We start from the raw sequence: 19,921 nt of genomic DNA, 5'->3' as shown, positions 1-19,921 counted from the left end.
AATAGGATTCTCTGATAAACTTGGTGGAATACTCCTATAATCTCAGCACTTAGGAGGCAGAGGTAAATGTATCTCTGAGAGTTTGAGGCTGGCCTGATCTACACAGAAAGTTATGGGCCAGCCAGAGCCAAATAGTAAGGTCCTGGATTTTCACAAAACCCTATGTACTAAGGAAAAGAGTTATTAAACAAAGTCAGTTTAATGTATATGAGCTGGCAGCATAAGCAAATCCATAAAGAAGACTAATTCATACCCCAAAGAAAGAGAGAATTCAGAAGCTCGCAGTGTGAACATTGGCTAAAAATCTGAGCCTCCCAACCACGCTGGCAGGAGTACAAAGTGAGATAACCATATTGGCAAGGAGCTTGGGAGAGTGTCTACACACAGGCATGACCTCCCTCCTCACCCTACTCAATACCCTGCACCTCTCCTCCCGTGCCATCAAGCCAAGAAGATTACAGCATATACTAACATAAAGGTAGGTAGCCCACTACAACTTAATTCAAAATAACGAAAAGAAAAGAGAAAGTAACCAAATGTCCAACAAAAAAAAAAAAACAACAGAAAATAAATTACAGTACAGCCATACAACAGTAACAGTAGTTGAACATACAGAATACTGCTCAACAATGGAAAAACAACAATAGCAACAAAAGTAATTTAAAACAGCATGGAAGTGTTTCCTTGACACACAGTGTAAAAGGCCCTGGGGCAGAGGAAAGAGTTCATAGTATATCACAGTGTATGGTCCCATTCACAGCAGGCTAAAGGAATCCATGGTTAAAGAACTTAAAAGACCCAAGTACTTCTGATGGAGATTAATGATGAGGAAGGGGCAGAGAGGACTGTACAGTAAGAGAACATCTAATGTGAAATGGGTGCAGTACAAAGTGTGTGCATTTTTCCATAATTAATCAAATTGCATGCTCATGACTTCTTAGTTTTATCCTGTGTAAATACTGCATTAAAATAAAGACTTAACCAATTGCAAAAGATATTAGCTCTAATTGGTTGACATGTGTATCACGGTTATGTGAGTCAACCACTGTGGGATTACTTCATGTGTATTCTAGGCTCAAGCAAATGAGTCAATACACTGAAGATAATAACAGACAGGTTTCCATCATTTCAGAAAGAAGTGACAGGAAAAATAGAAGGATGTGTCTGGGCTGAATTGGAAATATCAATACAAGCACGGGGTTTTTGTAAGAGTTCAAGGAGTGTGTATGTGTGTGTGTGTGTATGTATATACTACAAATCTTATTAGCATATTTGCATTATGTCCTAGTTCAGTTAGCTGAGCGCTCTATAGACAATAAGATATAGTACTGTCATGTAGTCCTTCTACATATGTTGATTTTAGCCAGTGGCTTAGCAGAATAGAGCAAGACAAACATTCCAAACAGACAGAGAAGGAAAGAAAGCGGTGTCATGGAGAAGTCACATAGCTGCTGCAGGAGATAGATGTGCCCCAAAACCTTACCAGTAAACCACAAGCCTCGTGGTAAAATATAAGATAACAAAAATGGATTCACTTAAGATGTAAGAGCTAGCTAAAAATATGCCTAAGCTATTGGCCAAATAGTATGATATATACCATGTTTCTTTAAGTGAGTCTGGATAGCACATTACCCTACCAAAAGCTAAAATTGCTAATAATCACCAAGAACACACTGATTGCAGGACAGTTTTTATTTGTCTCAGAAACAAAGCAAGTCCCCCTAGACAATGACAGAAACATATTAGACAGACATCAAAGGATATCACCTGAAGCCATTCTCATTGGCTAAATCTAGCAAAATAAATATATCAAAATATTCATAGTGAGCTAGGCGGGCAGTTCGGTGGTATAAACCAATCTACCATAAGGCCTTGTGTTTGATTCCCAACATGCAAAGACAGATAAATGATGAAAGGAGGGATGTATGGACAGACAGACAGATGATTAATAAATGGACGGACAGGCAGACAGATAATTACATGATGGATAGATAGATGGGCAGATGATAGATAGATAGATAGATAGATAGATAGATAGATAGATAGAGATAGATAGATAGAGATAGGTAGATGATACATACATATATACATATAATGAACTATGAATCACTGAACAAAGTAATCTAAAAATCAATGATGATACAAATAAACAAATAAGGAAAGAAATACCAATAAGTCAACAAGTAGCAAAGATTATGGCATGACAATAGAGACAAACAGTGGTCGAAGTTTCGTGAAGTTGAGGTACGACAGTATCTTCTCATGAATTATCCTTGCACTGTATAGGAAGGTGAACAGTAAGTCACACTAGACAAGATTGGTAGTCACCATGGAAACAAGTATTCAGTGTTAACATCACCATCACTGGAACAAACTAATACCATTTACTTCCAGATACAATGAATAAGGAGGATGTAATATCCTACTGGTGTCCCTGCCACAGCACGGAACCTGAATGTTGCCATGAAAAAACAGACAAACCTACTCTGGTGGAAATACTACAAAGTTTGTCAGGCACCCTTGTCAAAAATACAAAGAAAGGTGTAGAAAGAATTCCTGATTGAGTAGATCAGGCAGAGAGATGTGGAGATTAAATATCACATGTGATCCTGTATTCAGGATGAGGCAAAACAGAAAAAGTTATAAAGGACATACTGGAACAAGTTGTTGCAATTCAATTTGGGTTACAGATTAGACATCCGTAATAATGAAATGAATATTAATTAGACATTTGGTGTTAAATGAATTTTAACTTTCTTGAGTCAAGTAACTACACAGTGATCAGAAGAATAGATGGGTCCCTAGGAAATACACAAGCTGTATTTCAGGGATGTGATATTCTGAAACTACCTTCAAATATTAAGAATATAATGGCAAGCAATGGAGGAAAAGAGAGCAAAGAAGAGAGATGCAAGGAAAAGAAATAATTCAAAATGTAAGCAATTGGCGAGCCAATCAACTAATACAGAAGAACTCTTCAAATGACTTTATAAGGTTTCTGTACATTTAAAATAGTAACATAATAAAAGTTATCCTAAAAATCTCACAAAATGACAAAAATAGGTAAATGAGCAATTATACATCATTTAGCCAGTGCGGTAGGTAGCACATGCATCAAATCAGCACCCAGGAGGCAGAGTCTGGGGGACCTCTGTGAGTTCGAGTCCAGCAAATGATATAGAGTTAGACCATGTCAAAGGAGGTAGGGGACAAATGGTTCTAAAAAGGAAGCCTTTTCAGAAAGAAGGAGTGTAGAGCCTAATAAAGTTGCTCACTGCACCCCCTCTTGAAGAGATGAGCCATGGTGCACCCCCTCTTGAAGAGATGAGCATGGTGCACTCTTTAATAAAGAACTCTGTTTACCTGGATTCCACCCAATGCTGCCACAATAATCTGCTCAGGAAAGCTTGTTAAAATGAAACACCCATTAAAATCTTACACAAACATAGTCTAGGAAAACAGTTGGAGAACAACTTGTCTAATAAATATATTTCCTGATCATCGTTAGTGGAAGGAAGACTGTGCTAGGGAAAAATGAGAGAAGGCAAAGGAGAGACCCGCCCACAGGGATTTGGGAGCTGCGGTAACTATAAATAATGAGTGAACAATGCCACGTGGTCACCATAAGGAAGAAACTGCATGGTCTGCTGGTCGTGTAGCCAAGCCTACCAGCCAACATAGTATGCCCCTATGGTATCTGGACGCCCTTGGTACCCATGAGGGATCAGTGCAAGTTCCCTAGAGGGTGCCACAACTCCCAGATGCCTTTCCCTTATATAAAATGGCATAGAATCTTCATGTCCTCATAGGCACCCTCCTATACACTCTAAGTCATCTCTATTTCCATGAGATTTACAATCTAAATGCTAGGTGAGGTGATGTGGGAGTGATTTCTTACTAATAAAGAAACTGCCTAGACCCATTTGATAGGCCAACCCTTAGGTAGGCGGAGTAAACAGAACAGAATGCTGGGAGAAAGAAGCTGAGTCAAGGAGTCGCCATGATTCTCCCACTCCAGGCAGACGCAGGTTAAGATCATTTCTGGTAAGCCAGCTCGTGGACTACACAGATTATTAGAAATGAGCTAGTCCAGGTGCGAGAGTTAGCCGAGAAATGGCTAGATATAATGGGCCAAGCGGTGTTTAAAAGAATACAGTTTCCGTGTAATTATTTTGGGTGCCGGGGACGCAGCCCCGCAGCTCCTACTACAACAGTGAGGGGTTGTACACATTATGTAGTGAATAAGGACAAGAAGGAAGAAGAAAACCTGCACACGTAAACAAAACATTTCTCAAATACTTTCGATGTACACCTGGTTGCACTGAGAGACACAGAATGCACAAATGTCAAAGATAACTCTATTTTAAAGGAGGAATAGAGTCTATAAACCAAGTTTCGGCTTTATTCGGCCATTACATTAAACATGCTGGGCTTCCGTGGGTGTTAGATTTTCCTCTTCTGATAAACGCACAGCGGTATGTCCTGGCAGCCTTAGTAGGAGGCCAGTGAAGTCCCAGCACTGTGCTGGGCTCAGCTGATGCAAGGATGAATGAAGACACAGCTCCAGCCCTTCACAGGCCGAGAGTCTAATGAAGGAGGCAGGAAATGAACACTGTGGTGAGAACTGTAGATTCAGATATTATGTAGTAAGCTCTTGGGACATGGCTCAGTGGAAACACCCATGGGGAGCCTCTGTGAAGCCCTGGACTTGATATTTGTGTTGACTAATTCTCTGTCAATTTAACACAAACTAGCATCATCCAGAAAAAAAAAAGAGTCTTATTGAGAACATGTCTCCATTGGCCAGTAGGCAAGTTTGTTCTGCATCTTCTTGATTCATGATTAATGAGACAACCTAGTAAACTGTGGGTGGTACCACCCCTGAGCAGGTGGCTCTGGGTGCAATAAGAAAGCAGGCTGAGCAAGCCATGTGCAAGCCAGTGAGCAGTACCCCTCCATGCCCTGCATCAGCTTCTGCCTCCAGGTTCCTGCCATGGTTTCCTGTTGTGACTTCCTGGTTGATTAAGTATAAACTGTACGATGAAATAAACCTTTTCTTCCCCAGCTAGTTTTTGGTCATACTGTTTTATCAAAGCAATAGAAAAATAACTAAGACAATACCCAATAACCGTGATAATAAACTAAGTGCTGGGATTTAATGAGTGGGCATTTGAAAGAACACAAAAAGAGGCCTGATTTAGACAGAATCAGGGAAGGTTTCTCTGAAGAGATGATATTTAAGCCAAAATAAATCAATAGACATTTACAATCTTAGAAAAATATTTAAAAGGGGTTTTATTTTATTTAGTCATTTAATATTTCATTTTATTCCTAATATCACAGTAAAAAAGTAAGCAAAATTATATGCATGTATGTATATTTAGATATATGTGTGTGTGTATATGCACATGCGTTCATACATGCACATATACTCCCAATTCACTCTTAACATATTCAACACTGAGGTCACCCCAGACAACCATTCTGGAATTTTTACAAAAGTATCTCTAATCAGGAGCATCCAACATATCACCCTGAAGTAGTATACATCACAGGTGACTACAAATGCAACCCAGCGTACTTGTAGATGACCCCATTGTGTCTCTAGGTCATAAGGTTAGACGCCCCTGCTCGACTTTTCTAGGATTTCAAGTGGACAGATTAAAATAATTGGAGGCAAAACCACAAAGGCACAAACTGGCAGGGAAAAATCAAAACTGGAAGAGTGTGAGGAGCGGGGAAGCGACAGGCACTGCTTACCTGTCAGCTGGCATTGATGGATCTTGTGCTCTGTGATGTCGCTCAGTGACTCAAACACCTGGAGGCAGCTGTCACAGCTGTGCACAGCTTCGTCCTCCAACTCCTCGCTGTCTTCTGGCCTCTTCTTGCAGTCTATGGCTTCTCCATCCTCAGTCTTGTCTTCAAGTTTACAGCTGGGGTCTGAAAGACAATCAAGACTCTAAGTGTGGGTTTTAAAGACAGGTTCTTGTAAAGTAACATTTCATCTTCTTGCAACCAAAACCAGAAACACTAGTTTGCCTGGAAGCTGTGACAGAGAGCTTGGCTGCTAACTGTACTGCAGAAGGATCACACGTGTCCGTGGTTATTATCAGTCGTGCTTTTCTCCCCACGCCATGGCCCTTTTCAAACACCAGCTACTCAGAGAAAACATGCTTAAACTTCACTTTGGCCTTTTTTTTTTTTTTGGTTTTAGGGTTTCTCTGTAGCTTTGGTGCCTGTCCTGGAACTAGCTCTTGTAGACCAGGCTGGCCTCGAACCCCCAGAGATCCGCCTGCCTCTACCTCCCGAGTGCTGGGATTAAAGGCGTGCGCCACCACCACCCGGCTCACTTTGTCTTTTTATAACCACCGTTTAGGAGTTTTTCATTAAAAGAGAAAAATAAATCACTTTTAAAATAAACAGTCTTCATTGCAAAGGGAAAAGAAAAGTACTTCCAAGAACGAGCCCCTTTCTGCTAAATATATTCTTTCAAGGAAATTACCAGATCATACAAAAGCCTAGAATCATTTAAGCTAATTACCATAGGCAAGAAATTGACCTTTGCTTACAAAGTGGTCAAAACGCACAGTTACTCCATTATCTGTGATGCAGCGATAGCAAAGCAAGCCCTCCCTCCCAGCCAAGCATCCTTCCAGGCACAAATGCAAGCCAAACAGCTTGCTCTGCCTTTGAATTTCCAAATTATAGAGGATAATATGAACAAGAATTATAATTACAATTACTCATCACTAAGACAGCGTTATCAGTGTGGCTATGTGTTGTACAAACTAAAACAGTCCTATCTGTGCCCTAGAGTACCACGCAGATACTGCGTTTCCTAGGAGTTCCATGTAGAGATTATGCATGTTATCGTCACTTGATTCACTACAGAGAACTACCTAGTTCAGTCACCAAACCCATCACACACACAAACACACACATACATATGTATATATGTATGTAAGGCAAAGAAGACAAGTACTTCCCTAAACTCCTAATGCCTTTGCTTTTCTCTGTAGAAATGGAAAAGGGAGTGGTGTGAAAAAAGAAAAGGGGAGGGAGGCAGGCAAGGAGGGAGGAACAGGAACTATGCAGAATAAATTAGGACCATATCATCAATGGCTTAATTTGGGTGGGTATTCATTTCTAATAATAGAAAAGTCCTCCACAAGCAGGTATAAACTGTATTCCCAATCAAATCCAGATTTTTCTTTTCTTTTCTTTTTTTTTTTTTTTTTGATAAAAAGTCTCAGATGGCCAAGGCTGTCCTTAAATTCACTATGTAGCTGAGAATACCCGTGGACTTCCAATCTTTCTGCCTCCACCTCCCCAGTGCTAGGAGAAGAGGCAGGTAGCACCAAACCTGCTTTGTGTAGTGCTGGAAATGGAACCTATGGCTTCGTACAACCTAGGCAAGCATACCATCAACTAAGCTACGTCCCCAGTCCAGAGTTTCTATTTTCTTTGAGACCTTGTCTAATCAATGAAAATTACAAATGGGCTGTTTCAAAGTACCTAAGATAATGTATACTACATAATCTAAAGCCACATATTCAATGACTATCATATTCATTTTAATAAATAGACTACATTGGATTATATAAACATGAGACATTTAATATCATTGAATATTATAAATGCTACAACCAAGAACCAACAAGACCCAACATTTGCCAAATCTTTCTCAGAAAGTCCATAGAGGGTGGCACTTTGCCCTCCTAGATGGGAGGGGCCGCTGGTTAACCCGAAGGTTGCCTGCTTCCGAGAACCTACAGCATGCCCTTCTCTGTCTGTTCAAAGATTCCTTTGAATTAGAAATAAACTTAACTTTATCAGCACCTTCAAATTATTTAGACAAACCAAAACTGACTTCTTTTCCAATGTACAGAGTAACCTCACCGGGTCATGGGAAAAGGCAGGAGCTCATCCCAAACAGCAAGTGATTTTGAGTCTGTCTGTTTAAAACCAGCTCTGTATTTAAGGAATTGGTAATTCGGGTTGATTTGCCATCTGGAAAATTATTACCTCAAGGCCCTCCATACAACCATCTCAACAGTCTGGGTGTTTCACTGGTCCTCTGGGGCGGGGTGTGACAAGATCCTTTGTGGGTCTTGCTCTCTAGCGAGCCCAACACCATTTCCAGGTGAGTGCTTAGCAAATGCTATTTAGTGGAAAGAGAATGCCTTAAAGGGGAACAGGTCCTTTCCTGGTACTTTTTCTACAAAACAGGAACAGATCAGTTGCCTCCAAATGTAAAAAGCATCCACATACGCTTACACTCTCGAAGACTGACATGTTATGACCTGCCACATCGGCGTTTCCTGCCTTCAAATGTTCCGTCTGGAGTTACAGACTCAACGCTTTGGTAATGGTCCAAAGATCTCCCACAGATGAAGCCAAGTAGGAATAGACTGCTAACCCAGAGGGCAATTCAGAAAAAAAAAATAACTGTCCCATTTGGGCAAATGACCCCGCACCAGCAAATGCTTGCTGGGGGCAGGATGTACAAGCTGAATAGTCTTCCTTCTTTAGCCTGAGTTTTCAGTTTCTGACAAACCTGACTGCACTCCAGAAAATGTGGGTGCTGGCTGAACTTTAATGTATTTAGATGCCATGCATTAGGCTTACAGACCTATTTGTTTATAAATATGGAGACTGAATATTTTAATATGCACAGAGAAAAAAAAGGGTAAAAAGTCACCTGATATGGGATTTCCCCTCTGAATACTTTGAATATCATTGGTTAATAAAGAAACTGCCTTGGCCTATTGATATGGCAGCATAGAACAAGGCAGGGGAAACTAAACTGAATGCTGGGAGAAAGAAGGTGGAGTCAAGTGATAAGCCATGTAGTCCCTCCAGAGACAGACACTAGAGACAGATCCTAGATGGAATTTTATCCGGTAAGCCACAGCCATGTGGCGATACACAGATTAATAGAAATGGGTTAAATTAATAGGTAAGAGTTAGCCAATAAGAGACTAGAGCTACTAGGCCAAGCAGTGATTTAATTAGTACAGTTTCTGTGTGGTTATTCTGGGAGTCTGGGCAGCCAGGAACCAACAAGCAGCCTCCCTCCAACAGTCAGTCACCTTCCTCACTATTCAGCAATCTGAGTATTTTATACAAATCAAATATCAAAGATACCAAACGAATATTAATGGACAGGGCTTCTGCTCTCCACATGAAAGAGGAGCCCAGCCTGTGCTTCCACCACCCTTGCTGATTACGAGAGGGAGGGTCATTTTAAGACTAATAAAAATGTTTTGCCTGCACTTCTGGGTTTACAGATAAGAGCCTTCAGGGACTAAAGTCAGTCAAGCTTATTCACTTCTGCTGCAACTTTAGGATTCATGCTCCAGCCAACTGGCGGATTTGTTTTTAGGTCAACACTTAAGTGGGACCCTCTGGGAGGCGGGTTCGATTATAGCCTATGAGGCCTCCATGTGGGGAGCACCAGATTCTCAGTCTCCTTCCTTGTGAGACATTCTTCCCCAGCCTCCACTGGCTCGCTCGCTCGAGGAATTCTTTCTTGGCCATTCAAAAACTGTGTTTATTTGTGTGAGGGGTTTCTGTTCCTGATGCCAGGGGGTGCAGGCGGCATCTAGAAAGTGCCTGCACTGTCAACCACTTTCTTTCCCACAGGTGGCTACACTTCAATAATTGCACATGGCCTCAGTGATGGAGTTTTTATAAAGTCCTTTGAGATCCAATCATAAAAAATAATTGTATTACTCTGCTAGTCACTCAAACCCTGACTTCAGCCTAAGGGTTATAAACGGGAGACCCAAGCCTGCAAGTGTCGCCCTGCCCCCAGCACTACTGCCTGAGGGACATTCATTCTTCCAACCACACTGTTGCCTATAAACCGCCACACAGGGCAGGATGTTAAAATAGCCCCCCTCAAGTCCCCAAAGCGAGACTGCAAAGCACGCTGTACCTCAGGAACCTCTTCCTCCAGCTGCCCCAAATGATGCTGCTCCAACATGTGGCATCCATCACAAAAGGTCTTACTTGCTGACCCAACTTTCCAGCTCATCCTTCCAAAGGGGGGCTGTGGGAGCCTGGATTTATAGTGTTCTGATCTGAACTAAAGGTTGGCTTTTGGAATAGAGGCACAGTTGTTATTCCTACAATAAATGGCAGCATTCTGTTTCCAGTTTTCTTAACATTACCTACAAATGAGGATCTGAGAGAGGCCTGATTTTCCTCTCATTATGGTCTCTGGCAGGTAGTTCTTTCCTTCCTCCTCTTCTCAAGGACTGTTATTGCTTTAACTTGGTTTAATAAAATTACAACTTTGGGAAAATGAAAAATTGCCCTGGCTTGAAAGTGTTGGGGGCAATAAAGGCAAGGACTTCAATTAATTTCAAGTGTGGGATCAGTTTAAGGCCAAGCAGCAGAAATTCTATTCTGTCCATGTAAAAATGAGGTTTCACCACATATACTTTTTTATAACCTATATAAAAGTCAAGTAAAAGTAATGAATACCTAAAAGCCATCTCAGTGGAATGGCAGGGACTATCTAAATGCTTGAAACTCGTCTTACATATTTCCCCTCTTTGCAGCAAGGATGCCATGCCTGATCAAAGTTAAAATGTCAAACTACTAAGAAAACAGTCCAAGTTCTGAGCCATTCTGCTGCCTGGAAATGGACCTCCTTCCAAGCCACTTTTGCATGGAAAAGCACCAGCAAAAGAAAGAAAAATGAAGAGACCATGTGGTTATAATTATTACCAGGCAAGGAATATTTCTGCAGCTCAGTGATGAAGTAAAACTCTGTCGCTCTCGTCTCCCAATAGTGTCCATCGCAAAACAACTGCCTCATTAAATCTCTGCAGTAAGATTAATATGCCGTAGCTGCACTACATTTATAACTTGCTACTCTATAAAAAGCACATTTAATGGTAAGAGCCAGAGCTGGGACACAAAGTATTACTATAAAAACTTCTGGCAGCGGAAAAAGAGCACAGGCCTTGGTCCGTCGTTGCAGGAGATATAAATGAGGCTTTCCCTGGTTAATTCCATAAAGTCCTACCTTAAAAACCAGACTCGGCTTTTATGAGGGTGGCAGAAACACAAGATTCTAGTGATGCCATAAATATGAATGCAGGAAGGGTACTTAGTGTCGGAGGCTGTGAGCCATGAATGAACCCAAAAAGTTGCACGCGTACACAGGCGTGCAGACTTCAACCTGGACCACCTCCTACCAGTTTGTTCTCTCGGGCACAGCCAGCTTCTCACCCAATGGAAACATGGTGTGAACTGTTCAGTCTTAACCAACACAGTACCAACTCAAAAAAAAAAAAATGCATACGGGTTAATTTTTTAACTCTAGATTTCATTGTCATGACCACAACCATGGGGAACTTAATCATTTAAAGCTATAAAAACTAAATATTCAGGCTGGATAAATGGCTCAGAAGGGTAAGAGCACTGAGTGCTCTTCTAGAGGTCCTAAGTTTGATTCCCAGCCCACATGGTGACTCAAAACCATCTATAATGAGATCTGGTGCCCTCTTCTGGCACGTAGGCAAAACACTGTATACATAATAAATAAATAAATCTTTTTTTAAAAAAAAAAACCTAAACATTCAAAAATGTGGTTCCAATATTACAGAATAGTAGGACGATAAAGATGTAAAGGTTTGCTCTATTACTCATTATCCAAGGATGAGTCAGTTAAGATACCTCAGTAAGATATGCCAGGCCCTGGACACCAAATCTGATGACCTGCATTTGGTCCCTGGAACCCATATGATGGATGCAATCTGTAACACACAGGATTCCAAGCACACACACACACACGCACACATGCACACACACACACATGCACACACACAACACACCCACTAAATATACAATGTAATATAATTTTTAATGAAAAATGAAAGTAAGGATACCTTCGACAAACACTTGGCATTAAAACCCATGTCTTACTTGCAGGAGCACTGTGGTAATTAAGTAAACTAAAAATTCATATAAACACATTTCACACCCATATCTTCCATAGAGCACTACAAAACATGACCCAAAACCTCAGGTTAACAACCATTTTGTGCCAAGTGATAATTAATGATCTAATCTTAAGATCATATGTGGGTGGGAGAGATGGATAAAGCCCTTGTGCAGAAAGCAAGAGGATCTGAGTTCGAATCCCCAGAACTCACTAAAGAGTCAGGTGCAACTGCAAGAGACTGTAACACTAGTGCACTTCCACGCAGATACTGAAGAGAGATGCTTCTGTATCCGCTAGATACAGAAGTGGAGAAATCTCAGAAACCCTTTGGGCTAGCTAGCCTGGGGTGGCAACAGAAATACAGCCAGGATGTGCTGCTCCAAACAAGGTAGATAAGGACGGATACTTGAGGTTGCCCTTAACCTCCATACAATGTACATGAGCCTGGGACAAACACACCTTCATTTATACACAGGGTCACAGAAGTGCATGGACACACATTGTATACACACACAGAAATAAATAAATACATAAATGAAGTCGTCTATGTTGCTGACATATTTAGGATCCGGAGAAGAAAAGCAGGGACTATCTGTTTACAAGGAACCATATCGGGAAGTACCCTTCCCACACAGTCTTCAAACCATGCTCTAAGCTTTCATTACTTTCCCCCTGAACAGAAGGGGGGGCCATCTGTAGGCTCTGATGAGGGGTTAACAAGAAGCAGAAAACCTTCCCAGTGGTCAAGAACTAAAAGGCAGGGTCACTGCTCTGAGATTTCTGGGCTCTAGATATGCATTCTAACCTGAAATCCCCAAAGATACGAACAGCTCTGAGGCAAATGAGTTGAGCCCTGTTACACAAAGGCAAGGAAGCCTTAATGAAGGCATACAGCACACCAGACTGGGCAGCCAGCCGTTAGCCACACACTTATCTGCTGGCAGCTGCCAAGTCAAGGTAAACAAGCAAACAAAACAAAACAAAAACAGAAGTAATCAGAGGGGAGACTAGACTCAAGGATCCCGGAGCTGTGGCCTCTGCTTGGAGAAGACAAAGAGATCCCGCGTACATCATGGTTAATTACCAGAGGGTCCGTGGACAGCGCATGTGCTCAAGGTCCAGACTAGGTCCAGACTCCGCTCTTGGGGCTGGGATAGTTCTCTGGTCAAAAGCATGGACTGCTCTGACAGAGAACCAGAGCTTAGTTCCTAGCACACACGGTGGGCGGCTAACAACCACCTGTGACCCCTAGGGGACCTGACACCCTCTTCTGACCTCCTCAGACACCTGTACTCACACACACATGCCAAATACAGACTCACACACATACACGCTTTGCAAAATAAAATAGATTGGTAAATATTATATTTCTCTCTTCAGTCTGGATACGTGGTGCACATCTTTAATCTCAGAACTGAAGAGTCAACAGTTGGAGGGTTGCAAGTTGGTGATCAGCCTGGGCTACATAGCAAGATCCTGTCTTAAAAAAATAATCCTCTTTTCTTAAATGTTAACTTTCTACCTACTTTATTCTCTGAAAGTTATGAATTATGAAGCTGTTTTTTAAAGGGAGGGAGAAAACCACTTTCACACTTGCATTTACATGTTCCTTTTGTCTACAAAAAAACCAAAACAAAGAAAACAAAAACAAACCAAAAAAAAACCTTTAGGGTGGAAAAGATTGCTTCTGCATCACAACAAATCGCTGCTGGTATTTGGAACTTCTGCGGTTTTGCTCGACTGTTCTCAGGTCTCTCGGGCTCCCCGAAGAGCACAGAGGAGCACCACAGAAGCACCCCTATCAAGAAGAATGGGCCAGACATGAGTTCATCTACTCACAACGGTGCTCCTTCTCCTTGTACAGGATGCGAGCAGGAGGAATTGAGCCCTGGAAGAAGTTAAAAATCAGGCCTGCATGCACAGCGTGGAAACGACCTGAAAGCTCCAATTCCAATCAGAAAACCTAATCCAAACTCCCTACCTCCATTCTGTTGTTTTAATCATTTAATCAAAGGACCTATTGGAGATAAGCTATTTCAGTGATCCAACATTCAAATAAGAGAACCCGCATGGCCGCTCACAACTGTCTGCAACTCCAGTTTCAGGGCATCTGACATATCACACAGACATGCATGCAGGCACAACACCGATGTGCATAAAATAAAAACAAATTATTAAAGAGAGAGAGAGGTTACAAGTGTCGCCCTAGTTCAAGTCATCTATTTCAGGATGAGTCACGACGCCTGCCTTGTCTCATCTTCAGCAAGCAAACATTTCCTGGGTACCTTGGTTAAGACCCGGGGAGTTCAAAACCTAAGCTGAAGTTGTTCCTGCGCCCAGAGAGCTTATGATCTACCACCATTTGCAAAGTGTTGGTCAGGAGCAGTTTCAGAGGTTTGGTAATGACTGCTTCAGCACTGAGAGTGGCTGGGGCAGACTGGGGTCACGTGAAGCTACAAAAGTCTCCTAGGACCTTGGGCCCTCTGGTCCATTTACCCAAGTTTGCCATCCAAAACATTTCCCCTGTATCATGGCATGATGAACATAGCAAACTCACCCTGGGAGAGAAAAAAAATCAAACTCAGTGAGGTCAAAAGGAGGGCAATATGCAGCTAAGTAGGGACGAGCGCATCTTATCCAGCACAGAGCGGCTTCTTAAGGGGCAGTAACCAAGAACACAAGTAGAACCCAGCTTCCCAAACCAAGAACGCAGATGTCAAAAGCGCATGCTACCTTCAAGAAAACCAAGACTCTCTGCACTAGTCCAACAAGGGCACTGTTGATCACAGGGGAGGGAAGAGTGACTGGAAATGAGACTACAGACATCATGAGTTTTGTGTGCTAACCTCAGCGCCAGAAGCAAGTGGGGGGATTTCTAAGCAGGGGTATGACAGATCCCTTCTAGAAAGATGCTGCAGTAGTCACAGAGAGGATTCGCTACCAAACCAGGAAATAGGGACCTCTGTGACTGCTACAACATAAACAAGGGAAGAGGGAGAGAGTACAAACAAGGCCAGAGCAGAAAGGAAACAGGAGCTAGACGGCTGGTGGGGAATGATGGGGCACAGGCATGGGCAGTTAAGGACTTGCAAGTCAGTCATAGGAGCCAATCCTAGAGAGCAGGCAGAACCAGGCTAAGGACTCGCTCTACTCAACTGGCTTCACAGGCCCAGATTTTTACTCTGAAACCATCTTCCCATATGCCTAAATGACAGCAAATAAACACCAAAGCCACCGAGCCAGCAGTCAGACCAGGTAACTTCTAATCCGAGTACAAGGTATTTTAGGATCTCAGAAATCTTTAGTGAAACTTGTCTTATTTTTTCCATTTTATTTCAAACATGCATAAGGGCAAAGAAAAGAAATGCAAAATTTAATTGAAAACAAAAATGGATATTGAATCTAATAGTTCCTTTATTCTGTTTTTTAATATCATTAAATGTTCGTTTAAATAAATAACATGATTCTATAAGCAGTTCACGATCCTTCCCAACAATATAAATCCATACATAGGGGCTGGTGATGGAGCTCAGTTGGTCAGGTTCTCGCCCGTCCTGCAGGAAACCCCAAGAGCTCCAGAACAGCATTAACGGGGCTGGGTGGCATCCGACACGTAGGAGCTTGGAGGCAAAATAATCGCGACTTCAAGGTCATCCCTGCCTACAGGAAGAGTTAGAAGCCAACCTATGACACAGGAGAAGACCTTGTCTGAAGAAAATGAAGCAAACTGAAAATAAAAACTCTATACAAAAGGCACATCAACAAGCCAATATGGTGTGACCCAGACAGACCCTCATCTCAGGATGCTAGAACAGGGCTAGCCTTTGAACTTTCAAGAACCTTCTATAAGGAAATCATACTAACATTCCCTGAAAAAATAAAATGCCAAATAACTATATTAAATGTTCTTTACAGGCATGCACAGACCCTTATATAAGGAAATACAAGAATCCACCAAGAATGATGGCGTGTATGTAATCAAGTCAGAAGACAAAGATGGTGCAGAAGCTCAGACCCACATGGCCAAACAAGGAAAAGAAGCAATCACCCTGCCCAGCTGGTTTTCGAAACGAAGATTATACAGTTTTTAAAAAATACTTCTTTTCTTGCTCTGATATTACTCTGTCTTGGGGTATTTTTCTGTCCTTTTTGTTGTTAGTAGTGAGCTGATGTTGTAGTTTGTTTGGGGGTGTTTTATATTTGGTTTGCTTTGGAGATACTTGGTTTCTGTTTTTGTGTGACCCTTCTTTTCACCGGACTGCTCTGCTGCCCGTCAGATGTCTTCCCATTCAGCCTGAGACATCAGACTTTTATGAAAGTCAAACAGTGAGCAGACTACATTCCATGCTCCTTCCATTTCACAGAAAGGAAACAGGACACAGAGACGGTCTCAACAGTCGGCTATTCTAGCAGCGCTGCCTCTAGAGCAGAGGTTTCAACAGCTCAGACTCTAGTGTGGCGGGGAATAAAGTGACTCCAAGGTGTGTGTGCGTGTGTGTGTGTGTGTGTGTGTGTGCGCGCGCACGCGTGCGTACGCGCGTGAGCGCGCTCTTTAGCATGCAGTGGGTAGGTCCGGAGTCTAAGAAATGTGTCTGAAAACAGCCACAAGCATAAATGACCTCTGTTATAAACTGCAATCTAAACATAAGAATTTGGGGGTGAGAATGAAGTTGTTCCCACTTCATCACAGAACATCAGCTACAGGGCTGTTGCTACAAGCAGCCAAGGAGAACTGGGGCAAAACGTCTCAAGTGGGTATATGGATGGTACCTTCTGATGATTCTACCAATGGTTTCTATTTCTTGGTCATTGCAGAATGTCAGTCAAATAGTCATAATATTTCGAACAAGATGCTTACGCTATATCCATGATTACTGAAACACTGTCTTAAGAGAGAGGTATTTAAACAAGCAGCACTGGCCTCTGCACACAGAAGTGCTTGCACAGGAGAGTTGTCCTTTCCTTCCCATGGTGAGAAGAGGGAAGGCTCCAAATTCATTAACAAAAATCAACACAATACTACCGCTTGGTTCTCTTTATTCATAACTTTGTGTTACTCCTTTGTTTTGTTTCAGAACTTTGAATGTTCCTCTTCTAAACTGCAATGCTCTATCTGAAAGGCAGAGACAAAGGAATTTGTGTGGAAATTGTCAATACAACATTTCCGACATTCAGTATTCTGTTAACCAGACTCATTCCAACCTGGAACACGAAGTCTTTGGTTTTCCTTTTCCTTTCAGCACAGCTCTCTAATAAACTGGGTCCAAAGTGGAAAGCAAAGTGGTGGGCAGGTGGTTGCATTGCTAAGACGCTCACTGTCCAAGTAGCATAGGACCTGACTCCGGTGCCCAGAACCAGGCCAGGAATGATGGCACCACTGTAATCCTGTGTAAACACAGGGAAGGCTGGCCAGTCAGCACAGCCTAGTGAGCCATCTCCAGGCCAGTGAGAAACACTGTCCCAAAAAGAAGGTGGCCATGTTTTTAGAGACAATACCCAAGGTTGTCTTCTGTCCTCACAGGTATGAGAAAGACATGAGAACTCACGCAAGCGTGAGCGCTTGCGCATACACACATGCATAAAATTAATAATGCAGAAAGTGACTCTAAGACAAACAGAAAAAGTTATTTTTCCTTTTCACCCTTATAGACAGGTAGCAGCTCAGCATTTGTGAGTGACATGTTTAGGGAAATGAGAGAAATCTAAACAAATGTTCTGATAACACAGCAACAAGAAAAGAAGAAAATTCCTATAAAATAAGGTTGTATATGTTAGCCATAGAAGACTGGAGCACAGCCCAAGCTTGTAGTTTGTGGGTTACAAGCTATTGCCAGCGATAAAACTGATGTTTAATTGGGAAAAAATTAAGCCATTTTGTCTTCTTCTAGTTGGATTAATAAATATAAAAAAAGCAAAAGCAACCAACCCAGAATGTCTAAGTTTTCTTTAGCCTGATACAAAATAAGAAAAGTCACATGATAAAAAATAAACTACAAAAATAGATGATTATTGATCTGGTATCATTTCTGTGGCACCTTCCTGGAGGAACTGGAAACAAAGGAAATTAAACAGTATCATTTAAACTTTTTAGCTTCACTTCTGATTTTCTAGAACACAAAATAATCCCTTGAATTTACAAATTGTATTTTTCTTTAGTTTTAATGCAATTTCTCTTCCGCCAAAAGGACCTTGAAAATGCAGTTTTTTCCTACAGAACTGGAAATCTTACCAAATGTACATTCAATCTGCATGTATCTGCAGAGCAGTAATAAAGACACTGGGTCAATTTGCATAATCAATACACAATTTACAGAGCTGCCCAGACAGAACCGAAAGCGAGTGTGGACGCCATTATCTTAGCCACTGTCAATTAATAGTTGTTTGTGAAACATGGTCCCATTCGCACTGTCTCAGCCTTGACTCGGCAGGAGGCTGTGCTTACATATTAAATATTTTTACAGTATCTATGCCATGTAAATGCATTTCAACCAGGGTTTGGTAGCACATGGGAAATGGGATCAGGAATCCCAGGCCAGCCTGGGCTATGTAGTGTATTTGAAACAAGCCCCACCTCCATGAAACCCCATTTCAAAAAAGGAAATATGGGGCTGAACAGGTAAGGACAGGTATACAGAAGACTCATTTGGTTCCCAGCACCCAGGTTGGGTAGCTTACCACCACCTGCAATGCCAGCTCTGCGGATCAGAAAATGGTAGCCTCCACAGGCCCCCACATTCAGCCACAGATACACACTAACTGATAATAAAATCTTTTTAAATAAAATAATGAGATCAAATAATTTTTAATCAGATAATCTCTAAATATGCACAAAATCAACATGATCAGTTACATGGAGGTAAAAATTGCTGATAAATATCCATATATAGTCATCTATTCTCCACATAACAGAATCTGTGCATATGTGTTTAGAAATAGTTTTCAGTAAATACACACAGAAGTTCTTTCAGAAGATAACCAGAAAGCCCAGGGCTAACTCGTTCCTCTTTCCTTCACTCCCTCCTTTCTGTTTTCTTTCTGTATTTCTATCTGTCTTTTCATTTTGCTAGCATTTTACTAACATTTTTATACATGTGTGTTGTGACTTTCCCATCTTATTTTCTGGGGTGTCGTAGGTGTGCTGCTGCTGCTGTCTGCCTGTGTTCATTGCCGTGCCAGGAAATCGAGCCTGGAGTCTCTTCTTGCTAAGCACCCTGTCACTGAGCTGCACTCGGCTGTCCTTTAGGCTGTCATTTACCTATCGTCTTAAGGGAGCAATAAGGACATGGCCCAGCCACCCCTGGTTTGTACCTGCAAATCAAGCTGGGTCTCCACCCCAGCGAACTGGCTGACCTTCATGGGAAATCATCAAGAGTGGGACTCCAAGGGGCTAGACAAGAGGCTACGAGCTTGCGCCATTCTTGCAGAGGACTTGGGCAGTTCACCACTGTCAGGAACTCCAGCTCCAGGGGGTTTGATGGTCTTTTCTAGCCTCAGTCAGCACCTACACTCTTGTGCACATGCCTACACACCACACAAACACACTACACACATCACACACATACACACAGCACACACACACATTACATACACATAACAACACACACAAACCACTCGCAATAAACATACCCCACATACACACACACATATACACACCCCACAATTAACATATACACATACCACACACTTACACACATGACACATACACACACCCCACACATACATACACACACGACACATACACACACAACACAAACAATACACACACATATTTCACACATACATGTACACACACCACACACTCACCACATACACACAACACACACACAAAACATATTCATACACACCACACACACATACATTACACACACACCACACACAAACCACCCACAACACACACATATACACACGCCACACATACATATACACACAGCATACATACACACACCACACACATATACACAC

At 41.9% G+C, this 19,921-nt stretch overlaps 1 protein-coding gene across 3 annotated transcripts in view; it reads right to left on the bottom strand.

Annotated features, from left to right (window-relative positions):
* The window catches only part of Znf521 (zinc finger protein 521), a 288,299-nt gene that overhangs the window by 250,527 nt on the left and 17,851 nt on the right, over window positions 1-19,921 (bottom strand). For all 3 annotated transcript variants that reach the window (XM_041660647.1, XM_041660649.1, XM_041660648.1), the window contains one exon: window positions 5,761-5,940. In XM_041660647.1, the coding sequence (XP_041516581.1) occupies window positions 5,761-5,940 (180 nt within the window). The remainder of the gene's footprint in view (window positions 1-5,760; window positions 5,941-19,921) is intronic.

Source organism: Microtus oregoni, unplaced genomic scaffold (genome assembly GCF_018167655.1).
Source record: "Microtus oregoni isolate MIOR12 unplaced genomic scaffold, Mior012 000011F_ref0000422, whole genome shotgun sequence".
Classification (NCBI taxonomy): Eukaryota; Metazoa; Chordata; class Mammalia; order Rodentia; family Cricetidae; genus Microtus; species Microtus oregoni.
The sequence above is the reverse complement of the archived record's forward strand: the minus strand, read 5'-3'. Positions and strand labels throughout refer to the sequence as shown.